This window comes from Cervus canadensis, chromosome X, assembly GCF_019320065.1.
Source record: "Cervus canadensis isolate Bull #8, Minnesota chromosome X, ASM1932006v1, whole genome shotgun sequence".
NCBI lineage: Eukaryota > Metazoa > Chordata > Mammalia > Artiodactyla > Cervidae > Cervus > Cervus canadensis.
The window spans coordinates 136,721,779-136,735,715 of record NC_057419.1 but is presented as its reverse complement, the minus strand read 5'-3'; the positions used below and the strand labels follow the sequence as shown (position 1 = coordinate 136,735,715).

At 38.8% G+C, this 13,937-nt stretch overlaps 1 protein-coding gene across 3 annotated transcripts in view; it reads right to left on the bottom strand.

Annotated features, from left to right (window-relative positions):
- ACSL4 (acyl-CoA synthetase long chain family member 4) overlaps window positions 1–13,937 on the bottom strand; it is a 68,617-nt gene that overhangs the window by 18,848 nt on the left and 35,832 nt on the right. The window contains exons 3-9 of one of the 3 annotated variants that reach the window (XM_043457890.1): window positions 9,536–10,065; window positions 9,126–9,303; window positions 8,628–8,737; window positions 8,368–8,506; window positions 5,209–5,359; window positions 4,911–5,034; window positions 4,091–4,162 (exon numbers count right to left, since the gene is read on the bottom strand). In XM_043457890.1, coding sequence (XP_043313825.1) covers window positions 4,091–4,162; window positions 4,911–5,034; window positions 5,209–5,359; window positions 8,368–8,506; window positions 8,628–8,737; window positions 9,126–9,303; window positions 9,536–9,886 — 1,125 coding nt within the window. In that variant the 5' untranslated portion in view covers window positions 9,887–10,065. The remainder of the gene's footprint in view (window positions 1–4,090; window positions 4,163–4,910; window positions 5,035–5,208; window positions 5,360–8,367; window positions 8,507–8,627; window positions 8,738–9,125; window positions 9,304–9,535; window positions 10,066–13,937) is intronic. The other 2 variants (XM_043457891.1, XM_043457893.1) reach the window with 2 other exon arrangements.

Genomic DNA, 13,937 nt, shown 5'->3' with positions numbered 1-13,937 from the left:
ATATATTGAATGGAAGTGTTTTAAACATTGACTAAATTGATGCTTTTGAACTGTGGTGTTGGAAAAGACTCTTGAGAGTCCCCTGGACTGCAAGGAGATCAAACCAAGTCAATCCTAAAGGAAATCAGTCCTGAATATTCATTGGAAGGATTGATGCTGAAGCTGAAGTTCCAATACTTTGGCCACCTGATGCAAAGAACTGACTCACTGGAAAAAACCTGATGCTGGGAAAGACTCAAAGCAGGAGGAGAAGGGGACGACAGAGGATGAGATGGTTGGATGGCATCACCAACTCAATGGACATGAGTTTGAGCAAGCTCCAGTAGTTGGTGATAGACAGGGAGGCCTGGCATGCTGCAGTCCATGGAGTCACAAAGAGACAGGACTGAGCGACTGAACTGACTTGAACTGAAAGTATAAATAATTCATCCACATGTCACATAAAAATGACTTTAAAAAATTTCTTTTCTTTTAAATATATTCACTTGTTCTCAAATAGCACTAAAACATCCAACAATGTTGAATATAATCCTAATGTTGTTCATACTACTACCTTGTGACTCTTACAGCCTGGCAGAGAGTTTTACAGTTTCTTAAAATTATTTCCTTATACACGAGGCATTCCTATTCCATCTTAATAGAAGCTAAGTTAACAACAACAACAAAAGGGTTCTTGCTCACAGCTCTTTGGAAAATTAGAAGTAGTTCAAGGTTTGGGATATACTAACTACCAAGCTAATACATAGAAAACAGAAAACAAACAAAACCAACCAACCAGTAAAGGCCCCAACTATCACTATATCACTAGATGATGTTTCTTTGGCATTGCTTAGCACAAATCAACAAGAATTGTTACATAAAGCATACATATTTATACCTAGTTTTAAATATTTAAAATAGCAAGTAATGTAAATTCAGTTGTGCTACTTGAATAACTCTATGGATGGCTCTTTCAATGCTAGAACACAGAGTCATTTTCAAATGAGGACAGCAGAATCAGCCCTTACATTATGTTCAGTGAAGTAAGTCAGACAGAAAAAGCCAACTACTGCATGATCTCATTTATATGTGAAACATAAGAAAGCCGAACTCATAGCAACAGAGAATAAATTGGTGGTTGCCTGTGTCTAGGCGGTGAGGGAAATGGGAAAATGTTGGTCAAAGGGTATAGACTTCCAGTGGAATAAATCTAGAGATCTAATGTACACCATGATGACTGTGATCAATAAGACTGTACTGTACACTTGAAAGTTGGTAAAATAAAATCTTAAATGTTCTCTTCATAACACACAAACAGTAACTATGTGAGGTGATAAATGTTTTAATTAACATTGTGGTAATTGTTTTGCAATACATCTGTATATCCAATCATCACATTGTAGACCTTAAACTGACACAATGCTGTATGTCAATTGTATCTCAATAAAGCTGAGGAGGGAGGGTAGCATGGCAACTCAAGTATGGTACAATGTTGTTTCTCTCCATTTCCTCAAAAAGAATCACTATTGGATAAACTGAAATCCTTGTTTCTATCTGTGATTGAGAAATCCCAAAGACTCTCGAGGAGGGTTTTAGCATCCTATAACTATTCCTCTTAAGAAAGTGTATGGTATGCAAATGACAATCCATGTAGTACAAGTACACCTAAAACTAATATAATACTATACCTTAACTATATTTCAATCTAAACCCCCACCGAGGGAAATAAATTGTATCATGTGTATTCTACCAATAAATCATGTACAAGTCATTTTTTTGAAAAATATGTTGGGTGGAAAAGAGCATATGGGAATGAGACGGATGTGTGAGAACTACTTCCAACACTAGATACCAATCACAGATACAGAAAGGCCTTAATGAGTAAAGAACACAACACAGTTGCAACACGCTGGCAGGGTTTATTGTTAGCACATTCAGTCACCCTTTAACTCAACCTAATAATATTACATGACATTCAATACAGTCATTACTTATAAGTAGTGATTTACTGTGAATTCTCATCATGTATGTGAATATTACAATACTAAATGTATCTTTTATTCTGACTCAGGAAATAAACTGAGAAAATAGAGTCTATCAGAAACAATTCTCAATAAAAATTTTTTATAAAGGTTTATTTATAGAAGAGTGGAAGGAGCTAAGGGAACCAATAAGGTATGGTAAAGCATCAGTGAACTAGCAACATAGGAGATGGTTTACTATCTCTAGGATTGAAGAACTGAGAGGAGAGAAGTATTACTGGAATCTGATGGAGGACCGTTGCCATGGGAAAGACCTGGTTAGAGCCAATAGGAAAGAGACTGTCCAATGAGCACCTGGCAACAACTGCCAAAAAGGGCAGCTTAGCAGAGAAGAGGCAAAGTCAGTAAATAGGCAGACCTCTCTCTCCGTCCTCTGATCTCTCATGAGCACCAACAAGTGGCCAAGCACCAACAAGTGGCTAAGCCCCACCAGAAATCAGAACACATGCAAATCCTCCTGGAGTTAGCCTCCCAAGACACAAAGTAAAGAATGAAAAACAGGTAATTAAAAGATGCACAGCATATCAGCTAACTCTTGCTTATCTTTCAGGCCTAAATTCAGACATTATTTCCTAGACTACTCGGTCCTTCCCCCTCCCTAATTATGTCCTCTGATACTGTTTCCTAAGAACTCCTGGGTGATAAACCCAACATACTGTTTCCCAAAGACAATCCTAAATAGACACCCACAGTGGTTAAGAAGTCTCTGCCATCACAGTTCAAGTTTTAATTACCACCTATGGGCTCTGTGACCTTTGGCAAGTTTCTTTTTTTTTTTTTTCTTTATAAAAGGACCCACCTAGCAGAGTTTTAGGGAGGACAAAGTGAGATGATCCATCTAAACCAGCTTAGCACTGTGTCTGGAACATAGTTAAGTACTGTGAAACATATTTTAAGCATTTTATTATGCTTTTAATCAGAAGCCTCTCCTTTCAGTTTGTAAACTTGCTGAATTCTACAGCACCTCTAAATAAAAAAGCAAATGCTACTCTGATCTAATACTTCGGTTATTTTGGTAATTTAAAGGTAAAAAAAAAATTATCTTCCATCTGTAATTCTTAGAAAAACTTGGACAGAACACTTCATTATCTAATCACATATGCATCTAATCCATATGCAAAAATAATTCTTTGAAAGATAACAGGATAAGATATAAAGTCTGATCATAATACAAGCAGTAGTGATACTCCCACTGGAGTTTCTGAAGCCTAAAGTGCTAGAATATATTTGACTACACAGTTAGAAACATTGTCAGATTTCATAATTTATCATTACAAGGCTATAAAATGTAACATCTTATTTTTATGAAAGGCAATATTTCACAGAAAGATTTTGAATATCTAGAATTCAATCTGATGTGAAGAGCTGACTCATTAGAAAAGACCCTGATGCTGGGAAAGACTGAAGGCAGGAAGAGAAGGGGGCGACAGAGGACAAGATGGTTGGATGGCATCACCTACTCTATGGACATGAGTTTGAGCAAGCTCTGGGAGTTGGTGATGGGCTAGGGAAGCCTGGCGTGCTGCAGTCCATGGGGTCACAAAGTCTCAGACACGACTGAGTGACTGAACTGAACTGAGAATTCAACTTTTTTCTCTGGGAGTTCTCTCATATGACAGTTTCCTTAATCTTTCTTAGCCACCATAAGGGTCAGCAGGCTTGGATTCTAGATTCAACTCTGCCATGAACCAGCTCTGTAACCTTGTATACACTGCCCCAGTTCTCTAGGATGGCCTTGGTTGCCTCATTTTTAAATGAAGTGACTAAACTAAATGATCTTTGGAGTGCTGTCTATCTTTAAAATATTATGACCAATTATCAGACTATGTAATTTGAGCTAGGTCAGTTTCATCACTTCATTTTCAAGAATCAGCAAACCCTTACAGGCATCCATTTCAGAAGTTTGCCATTTCATCTTTTCCCGATGCTTATCTAAGATTTTAAGGGACACATTTTACTGTGATTTCCACAAAGTAAAATTGTTTTAAAATGTTGACAAATATTTAAGAGGATAACTTTTTTAAAAGTCCAAGTGCAGGCCGTGGATGACACTGACACGCTATACTCACCGGGACAGCAGCCATGAGTGTAGGCTTCAGTACAGTACAGTCTCCTTTGCTTCCCTTTTTAATTTTGCTGGACTAGAGTAAAGAAAAAGTAAATAGGATCAAGGAAAGAAACCTTAGCAGAAAAAAAGGTTATAATTTAAGTATTATCAAGGGCAAAGACAGATATTTACACATGGAATTTGCTCTCTACTGCTGTGAGTTATCTGTTCCAACTATCATAACCTACAAGTCTGAGGTATGAGGACATTAGTATTTTGTCCTGTAGATGATTTCTTCTAGCACATTTCAGTCTTCCTTATAGGAGAAACTCTGATCCAGGATAAAAGAAAATGGGGTATTTTGGTAAACTGAGCATTTTCACTAATAACATATCACATATAGCACAGACCATCCATTTTCAAACAAAAACAAAAAAAGGTGAAAAAACCTAAACTAAGGTAGATCAAACACTAAAACAAAACTGAAAAAAATTTTAACTTTCTTTGATCAGCCAAAAGGCAAAGCCACATCTCAAAGTCATCTCTATGAACATCAACTAGCATCATATACAAATACTAATTTGGTAACATTTTGGTTGATAGAATACTGAAGACAATGAAAGTAATTATCAGTCTCAAAATAATTTTAAAACATATAGATAAAGCAATGCTAACAAATCCTCAAGGTTATTTTCTATAGCAACATACTGCTCATGGGAGCTATTTTTGAAGCCAAGGAGGAAGTTTTAGCTGAATTAAAATTTCTCATGTTTTAGTAAACTGTTCTCAGCCGAATACTGTAACTTAATATGATCATGTCAATAGACTGAAAAGCTTGTCACCTGGTCAGAGAGTGTAAGTGGAGAAGAATATCCAATCCTACAGCCATAGGTAAAGCAAGAGATCTCTGCTGTCAACTCAAGCACATGAGCCAAAGGCAGGTAGCCAATATACGTATCCTTTGGTCTAAAACAAAGTAAGAGAAAGATTCTAGTCATTCTTAAAAAGACACTGTAGGGGGGGGACGTAAAAAAAAAAAAAGACACTGTAAATTAGAAACATCAATTATTGTTTTACTATAGCCTGAGTTTAGAGAATATCAAACATGAGTTCTAAGAACACTCAATAATTTTCTCTTACCCCAGCCCAGGAATTCTCTCACACTGGCCAGTCATTCCAGCTATCAAATTGCTATGATGCATCATCACTCCCTTAGGTCGGCCAGTAGATCCACTGGTATACATGACAATAGCCAAGTCTGAAGGAGTTGGTCTATTTGGAGAAACGCTCACTAAATAATGAAAAAGCACATTTCCTTTAGTTTAAAAGTTAAATTGTTAAACAAAGGTAAGATTTTTAGATTCTGGTGTGATGATAAACTATTTAAAACAAATACTCTCTATTGATCATCAACAAGAAAATGGTTATCCAATTCTGGTTACCTGCAATGAGAACTTCAAACTTAATTTGGCCCATTTTCTGAATGTTTAGCCTAATCCCTCTCCACAGTGCTGTTTACAGGGTTTTGTTGTGGAAAGATATCTAAGATCTGGAGAATTAGGAAGATAGAGTACTATGTGTGAGCGCCTCAAGCCTCCATTTTCTCATGTCTAAAATGAAATGGTTGGACTAGATTTTGGTTCTTAACCACTGGTGAGCATAAGAATCGCCTGTGGAACATAAATAAAATACTATCTCTGGATCCTAGCTCTGAAAATCCTGGTTTTGTATGCCTGGAATGGATCACAAGCTCCACAAGTGACACTCATACACACTCCTGATTGAAAACCACTGGACTTGATTTTTTTCAAGTTTTTAGAAAAATAATTTTATTTTAAAAATAATTGAACCATGGGTATTGAGTAAAATAAGATAACCATTATACATTTAAACATATTTTTAATTAGATTCCAAGTAGCAAGTAAAATCCAAAGGACATCAAACCAAAATGATGTCTGTGTTTTGATGGTTGCTTCTTGAAATCTATATAGGAAATCATTTCTTAAAACTATTGAAAGTGCAGTAACATCAAAACTGTAACAGGAAATTGTTTCTCTCTCTGCTACACACACACACACACACACATACACACACACACACACACACACACACACTCACTCATGCCTATAGTTAGAATATTTGGTATGTGTCTGGATTGGGGATTCTTTTGGGTCTTCCAGAATTAATGCTTCTTTCCCTATCAGGGTCAGACCATACTTTGATTCTTTTTAATCAAAATCAGACAGGAATTTCAGGAAATCAAGAAAAAGAGACAATTTAGGAGGGGCTTACATGCCCTTCATTTCCCACCAAAGGTAATATCTAAACAGTTTCTAAACTTTGTTTCTTCTTGCTGTCTGCCTGCAGGTAGGAACGTTTAATCATCTTGTGCTCTGAGCCCCAGTGCTGTCTCTGCTCATTGAATGACTGGGGGAAAGAAACAGAGAGGTCTTCCAAACAGATTACAGTTAGCTGTCTTGAGTAGGGATCGGCCAATTTTCATTGTGAAGGACCATAGAGTAAATATTTTAAACTTGGAGGGTTGTATGGTCTCTGCCAAAGCTACCCAGGTTTGTTACTGGAGAGTGAAGGAAACCATAGGCAGCTGTTAAACAAATGGATGTGACTGTGTTCCAATTCAACTTCATTTAGAGAAACAGATGCAGGTTGGAGCTTGCTAAACTGTATGCTAGAGTTGTGCTTCTCAAACTATCTGCTGTGAGGACCTTTCTTTCCCCTAATAATTTATGGATGGATGCATTTGTAAAGTACAATAAAAGAAGGTAGAGATGAGTGGACTAGGTGGGATATGTGGTCTATCATGTTATGGCTTACACAAAATTATGAGGACCCCTACCTCCCATAGTTTCATGCCAACAAATCCCAACCAATCAGGACTTCTCAGTCAACTTTATCCCAATCTTACAGGGTCAACCTGGTGTTGAGACATAATTCCCCATGGGTCTGTTGAGTTTCTGCACATCTTGTGAGCAGAGGCACTGACTTTATTCTGGACTATCTTTTCAAAGATGATTCCACAGTGAATAGCCTTGGAAGATAGAAAAAGTGTCTCCCTCTGGAGCAAAGAACAGGCATGCTCACTGTCCAGTGCAATAATGATAATACTTTTCCTCAGAGCAAAGGGTAGGCATGCTGACTGCCTGTTATTAAAGACTTGGCTTCCTCATCTAGCAGAGTATTGTGATCTTCTCATTCAACATGTGAAAGAAAATAATTTAAATGGAGTATTTCAATTGTTCAACCCTCTCTGACCTGATGACCAACTGACATTTTGATACGACACACTTAACTTACTTCAAATGGAATACCAACTACCATATCAGTGGTAGAATAAATCCAAGTATGGTTTTAGCAAACAGGTTTGTATCCTCAGAGACATGATTAAAATCAGTAGCATTAGCATTTAAAAAAACTAAGGAAAATTTTACTGAAGGGAAGGCCTGAGATCTGGCCCTTACATGAGGTTCAGATTGGAAGGTTATAGTAGGTTTTTAACAAAAAAAAAGAAAGAAAGAAAGAAAGTCTGGCATCAGCTGCCATAAATCTGAATCATTGAATGCATGTGTGCTTAGTTGCTACGTCGTGTCCAGCTCTCTTCAACCCCATGGACTATAGTTTGCCAGGCTCCTCTGTCCATGGAATTCTCCAGGCAGGAATGCTGGAATGGGTAGCCACTCCCTTCTCCAGGGGACCTTCCGAACCCAAGGATCAAACCCGGGTCTCCTGCATTGCAGGCGGATTCTTTACCATCTGAGCCACCAGGGAAGCCCTGAACTATTCAATACTTCTCGATAATTTAGTCGGAGAAGGCAATGGCAACCCACTCCAGTATTCTTGCCTGGAGAATCCCATGGATGGAGGAGCCTGGTAGGCTGCAGCCCATGGAGTCACCAAGAGTCAGACACGACTGAGTGACTTCACTTTCACTTTTCACTTTCATGCATTGGAGAAGGAAATGGCAACCCACTCCAGAGTTCTTGCCTGGAGAATCCCAGGGACGGGGGAGCCTGGTGGGCTGCCGTCTATGGGGTCGCACAGAGTCGGACACAACTGAAGCGATTTAGCAGCAGCAGCAGCAATAATTTAGTAAATTTTCAAGAAGTGGTTACCTTTTTGAGGAGAGAGAGAAAATCTTAATACTATATGGTCTGATAGTTTTTATTGAGTCATACAAACCTTTTTTTAAATCAGAGAACTTAACAGTTTTCACTTGTATTATTTCTTTAATCTACTGGAATAATAAGCCTTGAAAAGATTAAATTTGTTTGCTTTACTTACAGTTTTCTGGCTTGGATCCCAACTCTTCTACTGATTGCATGCTGTGAATCTCAAATCCTTCAGGGTATTCTGCTTTATTGATAGTCTTATTGTCCACATAAATGATATGTTTAACACAGTTGATATCTATCAATGCAGTCTGTTGAACAGAAAGAAAATCCAGCTATCAAAAATGGGCCTGCCTGCAATCAACTTCATTACTGAATATTTTCCTATGCTGTCAAATGCTACCATAAATTAAAAGAAAATGTCATATTTACCTTAAGTTTACTCTCCAGAAGTTCAACACTAGTAATCAGATAGGTAGCCTCAGATTCATTTAACCCATGAACTACAGCTTCTCTGCCAAGGGTGGCATATAAAGTCACAACTACATAATAAAAAATAAACACAAACATTAAATGATAAATATTTCTTAGATATATTATTTCAGCCAACTTTTAACGGTAGACTCACAGACATGAATATATTTTATAATCTAATTTGAATTCATAGTCTCTGCTCTTACCCTTCCGCCTTGCCTCAAACTTCCTGGCAGTCACAAATGTGTCTTACAAATTCTCAGGATTCTAACTCTCTAAACCTAAAGAAACCGGAAAATACTGAAAGTGCCACAAACTGGGCAAAAATCCATCAGTTAAGATTCTCAAGGTCAACAGGTTCTGGCTTAACACTTGCTTGGAAGACAAGAGGATCTCAGGATAGTTTGATGTGTAAGCACAGCCCACTCTCTCCCTCCAAAACCACCAGACACTTACGAGGAAAGTTGTACTTAAAGCAGGTCTGTGCCGCAATCATCCATTCAGCCCTGGTCTCACAGAAAATGGCAATGGTGCTCTTTGGCTTCAGTCCCAGTGCAGTGAGTCCACTACCAAAGTTATTCACTCTGCGGTTCACTTCGAGATAGTTCAACCATTTATAATTCCCCAGAATTAACTGTTAGAGTGAGAGATGCTGTAATATTAGCATATGTACTCAAACAAGCAATTAAAATACTATTCAATGAGGAGAACTCAAAATTGCCCTTAAGTGAATATACAGATGCTAGGAACACCTTTGGAGAATTAGTTACAGGCACTGTAATGAAATGTCAGTGTGTTTTAAATGCACTTGATTTATAGTCAAGTGTATCCTTTAAAAAAAAATAGAAAGCCCCAAAATGCTTTACCTTCTTAAAAACCTTTCCATTTGGCTGCATTTCATTTTCTTCACTTAGGACTTCCCTGGTTCCCAGGCTCTCCTTCTTCCCAAACTTGGAGACAGCATGATCGAATAATTTATCCAGGGTGTCTGCTCCGGGGATGTCTATGACAGCTAGCGAGTCGAAGTGCGTGACAGAGCGATATGGACTTCCAGGTTTGTCTGAGGTGGGCTTAGCTTTTATTCTCTTTGCCATAGCGTTTTTCTTCTTGGCATTGGTAAGAAAATACCATGGAATAAATATAAGGGCACTGTATATTGTTATTAACAGGTGGATAGGCAGCAAAATAATGGTGAGCACATTTTGCTTAAGTTTCATGGTGGCAAGGCTTCTAAAATGGTGTTTATTTCTTGTTATTCTTTGGCTTCGGAAAGCCTGATTTTGCTGAAGAAGGCAATAATGGGAGCAGCAGTAAGAGTAGCAGAATAGTCAAGGCAGTTCAATTTTAATGATACAGAAAGAGTTAGTAATCTTTGGAAGCCGACAACAAAGTACACCTGCAGGTGAAGACAATGAACCAGGCAGAGAGCAGGGAAAACAAAACAAAAACAAAAGAGTATTAACAAGTTGATAGCACCATTGATTTAAATACTCAGGTTGTTATTAGTTTCTATCATTGATTTGATACGAGAAAGCAGAAATAACTGGTCTGAAAGACTGGTATTTTCCAGTTTTAATCATTATGGCCATAAATTTTAGATGTAATTTTTGCAGGTTTTCTGGTACACTGCACGTGACTCTACAAGTCAGTTGTATAACACTATAGCACCTATATGAGCACATGCATGTGATATTTAAGTTTGGCTAAATTTCAGGAGAGTAGAGAATGCCAATACTGAGGTTTCTCTTCAATATGCATATGTAAACTGAACAGCTTTAAATAGTATTTGACTTTTTCAAAAGAGGGGAAATAAATCCACCAATTTTGGTTTATTTCTCAATGATCAACCCAGAAATAATCTGAGTTCTTCATTAAGATAATTTTTCAGTAATGCTATTCACTATCGCCTATCCCCCAAATTGGACTAATATAATCATAAAATCATTTCCTACATGTCTGTTTTGTGCTCAAATTGCACCAGTTGCCTGGGAGGGGCAGTATTAAGTCCAACGCAGGGTAAGTCTCCTGGCCCCTGCTCATTATGAGTTAACAGTTATGAGGTCATCAGCACACAAGATAGATCCAGTGTTTTTCAAACTTGGTTTGCAGGAGAAAGGGGCAGCTAACCCATTTCATCAAATAAACACTAGTGAAGACTTCCCATCTGTAAACACTGGCTGAAGCAGGGAATGGGGGTGCCCTGAGTCCCACCCTGGACTTCCTGGAACCCCATTCCCAAAGTGACCACTGGAGCCTTTCCAATGAAAAGTCTGTGGAAATACCTAAGTCCTGTGGTGCGCAGTGCAAGCAATTAATGTGATAGCACTTCAGAGCAAGTGCAAAATGGTCCACAGTCACAAAGGGAAGCTTTGTGGAGATTAGACTTAAGCTGGACCTTATGTTGGGGATCTGGAAACAAAGGGAAAAGGACAGAGGTCATTCTGGGCTGGGGAACCACATGAAGAGACGAATGAAAGGACTCTGGGCAAGGAATGAGTGCAAATAATGACACTCGCCTGACTCGGGCACAGAGTACTGGCCGCAGCAGTACAGGCCACAGCAGTACATGATCTGACACATCAGGCAAAGTAGCTTTCATTTGATTTGGCAGGAAACTGGAGGCCGCTGCAGGTCAGAAAAACAGTGCCAGTTGGAAAGGAACTGCAGAAACAGCCTCCGAGAGAATAATCTTTCTCCAGGAGCTTGCCTTCAGTTGAGAAAGCTATTTTGGTGAGTGGCAGTGTATTTCAACTAGAAAAAAAGTAAAGTATTAGCTTACTTTGAGGAGCCAAAGTAAAGTGCATCCTTCTTCAACTCCTGTGAAAATCGACTACTGACCCCAAGACAGTTGTGCCTTTTTACACCAATTACTATAAAATGGTAACATAATCCTTAAACCTGCTGTGCTGTTATTCATGTTGTTCCACTGAGCGTGGTGAAATGGGCTTGAAACTACAGATGAAACGACCCACGATTCAGGCCCCATCTCTGTCACTGACTAGCTGTGTAACCTTGGGCAAAGCCTCTGAGCATAAGATCTGGCTAGATCAGTAGGCCTTCACTTGCTAGGGGTGATGGACCACTTTCAGAATCCAATGAGAACTATAAACCCAGTTCTCAGAAAGATATGCAAAATGGTATACTCAAATTCAGGAAATTCCTGAGTTCCCTGGAATCCATCCATGAACACCAAAGGTTGACACCACCCTTACAATTTCCTGGGGCCCTTGCAACCTTAACTTTATGCTTTACTACACCTAGAAAAGGGCTTCCCTGGTGGCTCAGTGGAAAGGATCTGCCTGCCAATGCAGCAGATGTGGGTTTGATCCCTGTGTTGGGAAGATCCCCTGGAGAAGGGAACTACTACCTGCTCCAGTATTCTTGCCTGGGAAATCCCATGGACAGAAGAGCCTAGAGGGCTACAATCCATGGGGTCACAAAGAGCCAGATACAATTAAGCTACTAAACAACAATATACATAGAAATTGCTTTCTCTGTCTCTCTGACAAGTCTTGTCATCCTTTTTTTTTTTTCAAGATAAAACACACTATCATAGTGCCTGATCCTCAGTATGCAAGATCCCCTCTAACAATCCTCTCCTCCATCAAACATTCCATGACTACCCAAATCCACGATCTCTCCTTTTCCTAATTTCCCACATCACTTGAAATGTCTACCACTCATTCTGATCCTTGATTATACCATTATTTTTAAACATCTAAGCATCTAAGTATGCAGCACAGACCAGTAGTTCTCAACCCTATCAAATCCAGCACCTCTTTATTATAACAAGTATTTTATAATACTCCTTTTTAAACCTTAAAGGGTACTCACAGATGATAGTCTACTTACACACACAGTTTTAAAAATAATTCCTTACTTCTAATATAAAGAAGTACTGAAAGGAAATTAATTCAAAATAAATACTTATTTCAATACATAAATTCTCAGGGACAATACCAGAAGACAAACAAAAGTCTTTAGACTGATAGAATCCCCCTAAGTGGGGAGTATCACCTCATTCTCATTTGAAAAATGGGGCTGAAGAAGCAGAAGACAGCTTTTGACAATATTACAAACTAGCTGGATTTAAACTGTGCTGTATGCTTTTCAGTCAATTGTATTGTTATATACACTTAATTTTTTTACACAGATTTCCCTTAAGTCTTAGAGGTAGGGAAACATCTACTTAATCTTCATAGTACACACACACACACACCACACTTAATCCTCATAGTACACACACACACACACACACACACACACAAGGCTCAAAGAACACTGAGGTAAAGAGAGATCATTTAGTCCAGAAGTTTTCTAATTTTTTCTGATGGTGCTGAGGCTGGGGGCATGGGGTGGGTATGGGTCATTCATTTGAATAAAATCTTATATGGACACGGAAACACAAGAATAGATAAAAGAAAAAAACAGAGTTACTTCAGTTGGGGAAGCTGTTTAAGCACCTGAAGGGACTCCATGGACCCTCCATTTCAGCTGAGCATTTGAGCCATTGATGCTGTCTGATCTTTCATCTCCAAGGGAAGCAAATGAGTGACAGTGCAAATTGTATCCAAGACCTGTCCCCAAGTCTGGTGCTCTTTCAAGCACCGCCCCCCCCCCCGCCCCCCCGCCCCCAGCCAGCCTCCTCCCACTTTGGCCTATCATTTAAAAATCCTTCTTTATCAAAAGTTTTCCAGCATTACACACAGTCTGCTGATAAATTTATTTTTACTTTTTATTATTTTTTATAAATTCATTTTTTTAAAAAAGATGTGAACACCTACCATGTATGTTTTGAGCACATAATACAAAGATGAGTAAAACACACTCTCAATCCTTTGCATGCACATGTGCATGTCCATATGTATGGCAGGGGGCAGGGAGATGAGTTCACAAACATGTACAGTAGATTATGATAGATCCCATCAGAGAAGCAAGAACAAAAGGTATTCAAAAAAGGGATGAGATTACACCCAGTTTGGGGAGCAGGGGCAGGGGAGAGATGAGGGAGGAAGGAGAACCATTTAGGAAGGTCTCACAAAAAAAGCACAGTATTTTGGGTTGGTGTGAAGGATGGGAATGTTTTCAAAAGGAGAGGACAAAGACTGGGAAATGAGGATGGTCCTCATGGACTGGGGAATGGCTGGCGACAGAACTGCAGGATGTATCAGAAAACAGCAAGCAGCATAGCAGATGCTTTCGAGCTTTCTGCTTTTAAAGTGCTGGTCCCCTTTTGTGATCTAAGTCATATTGTTTCAGAGTCAATGC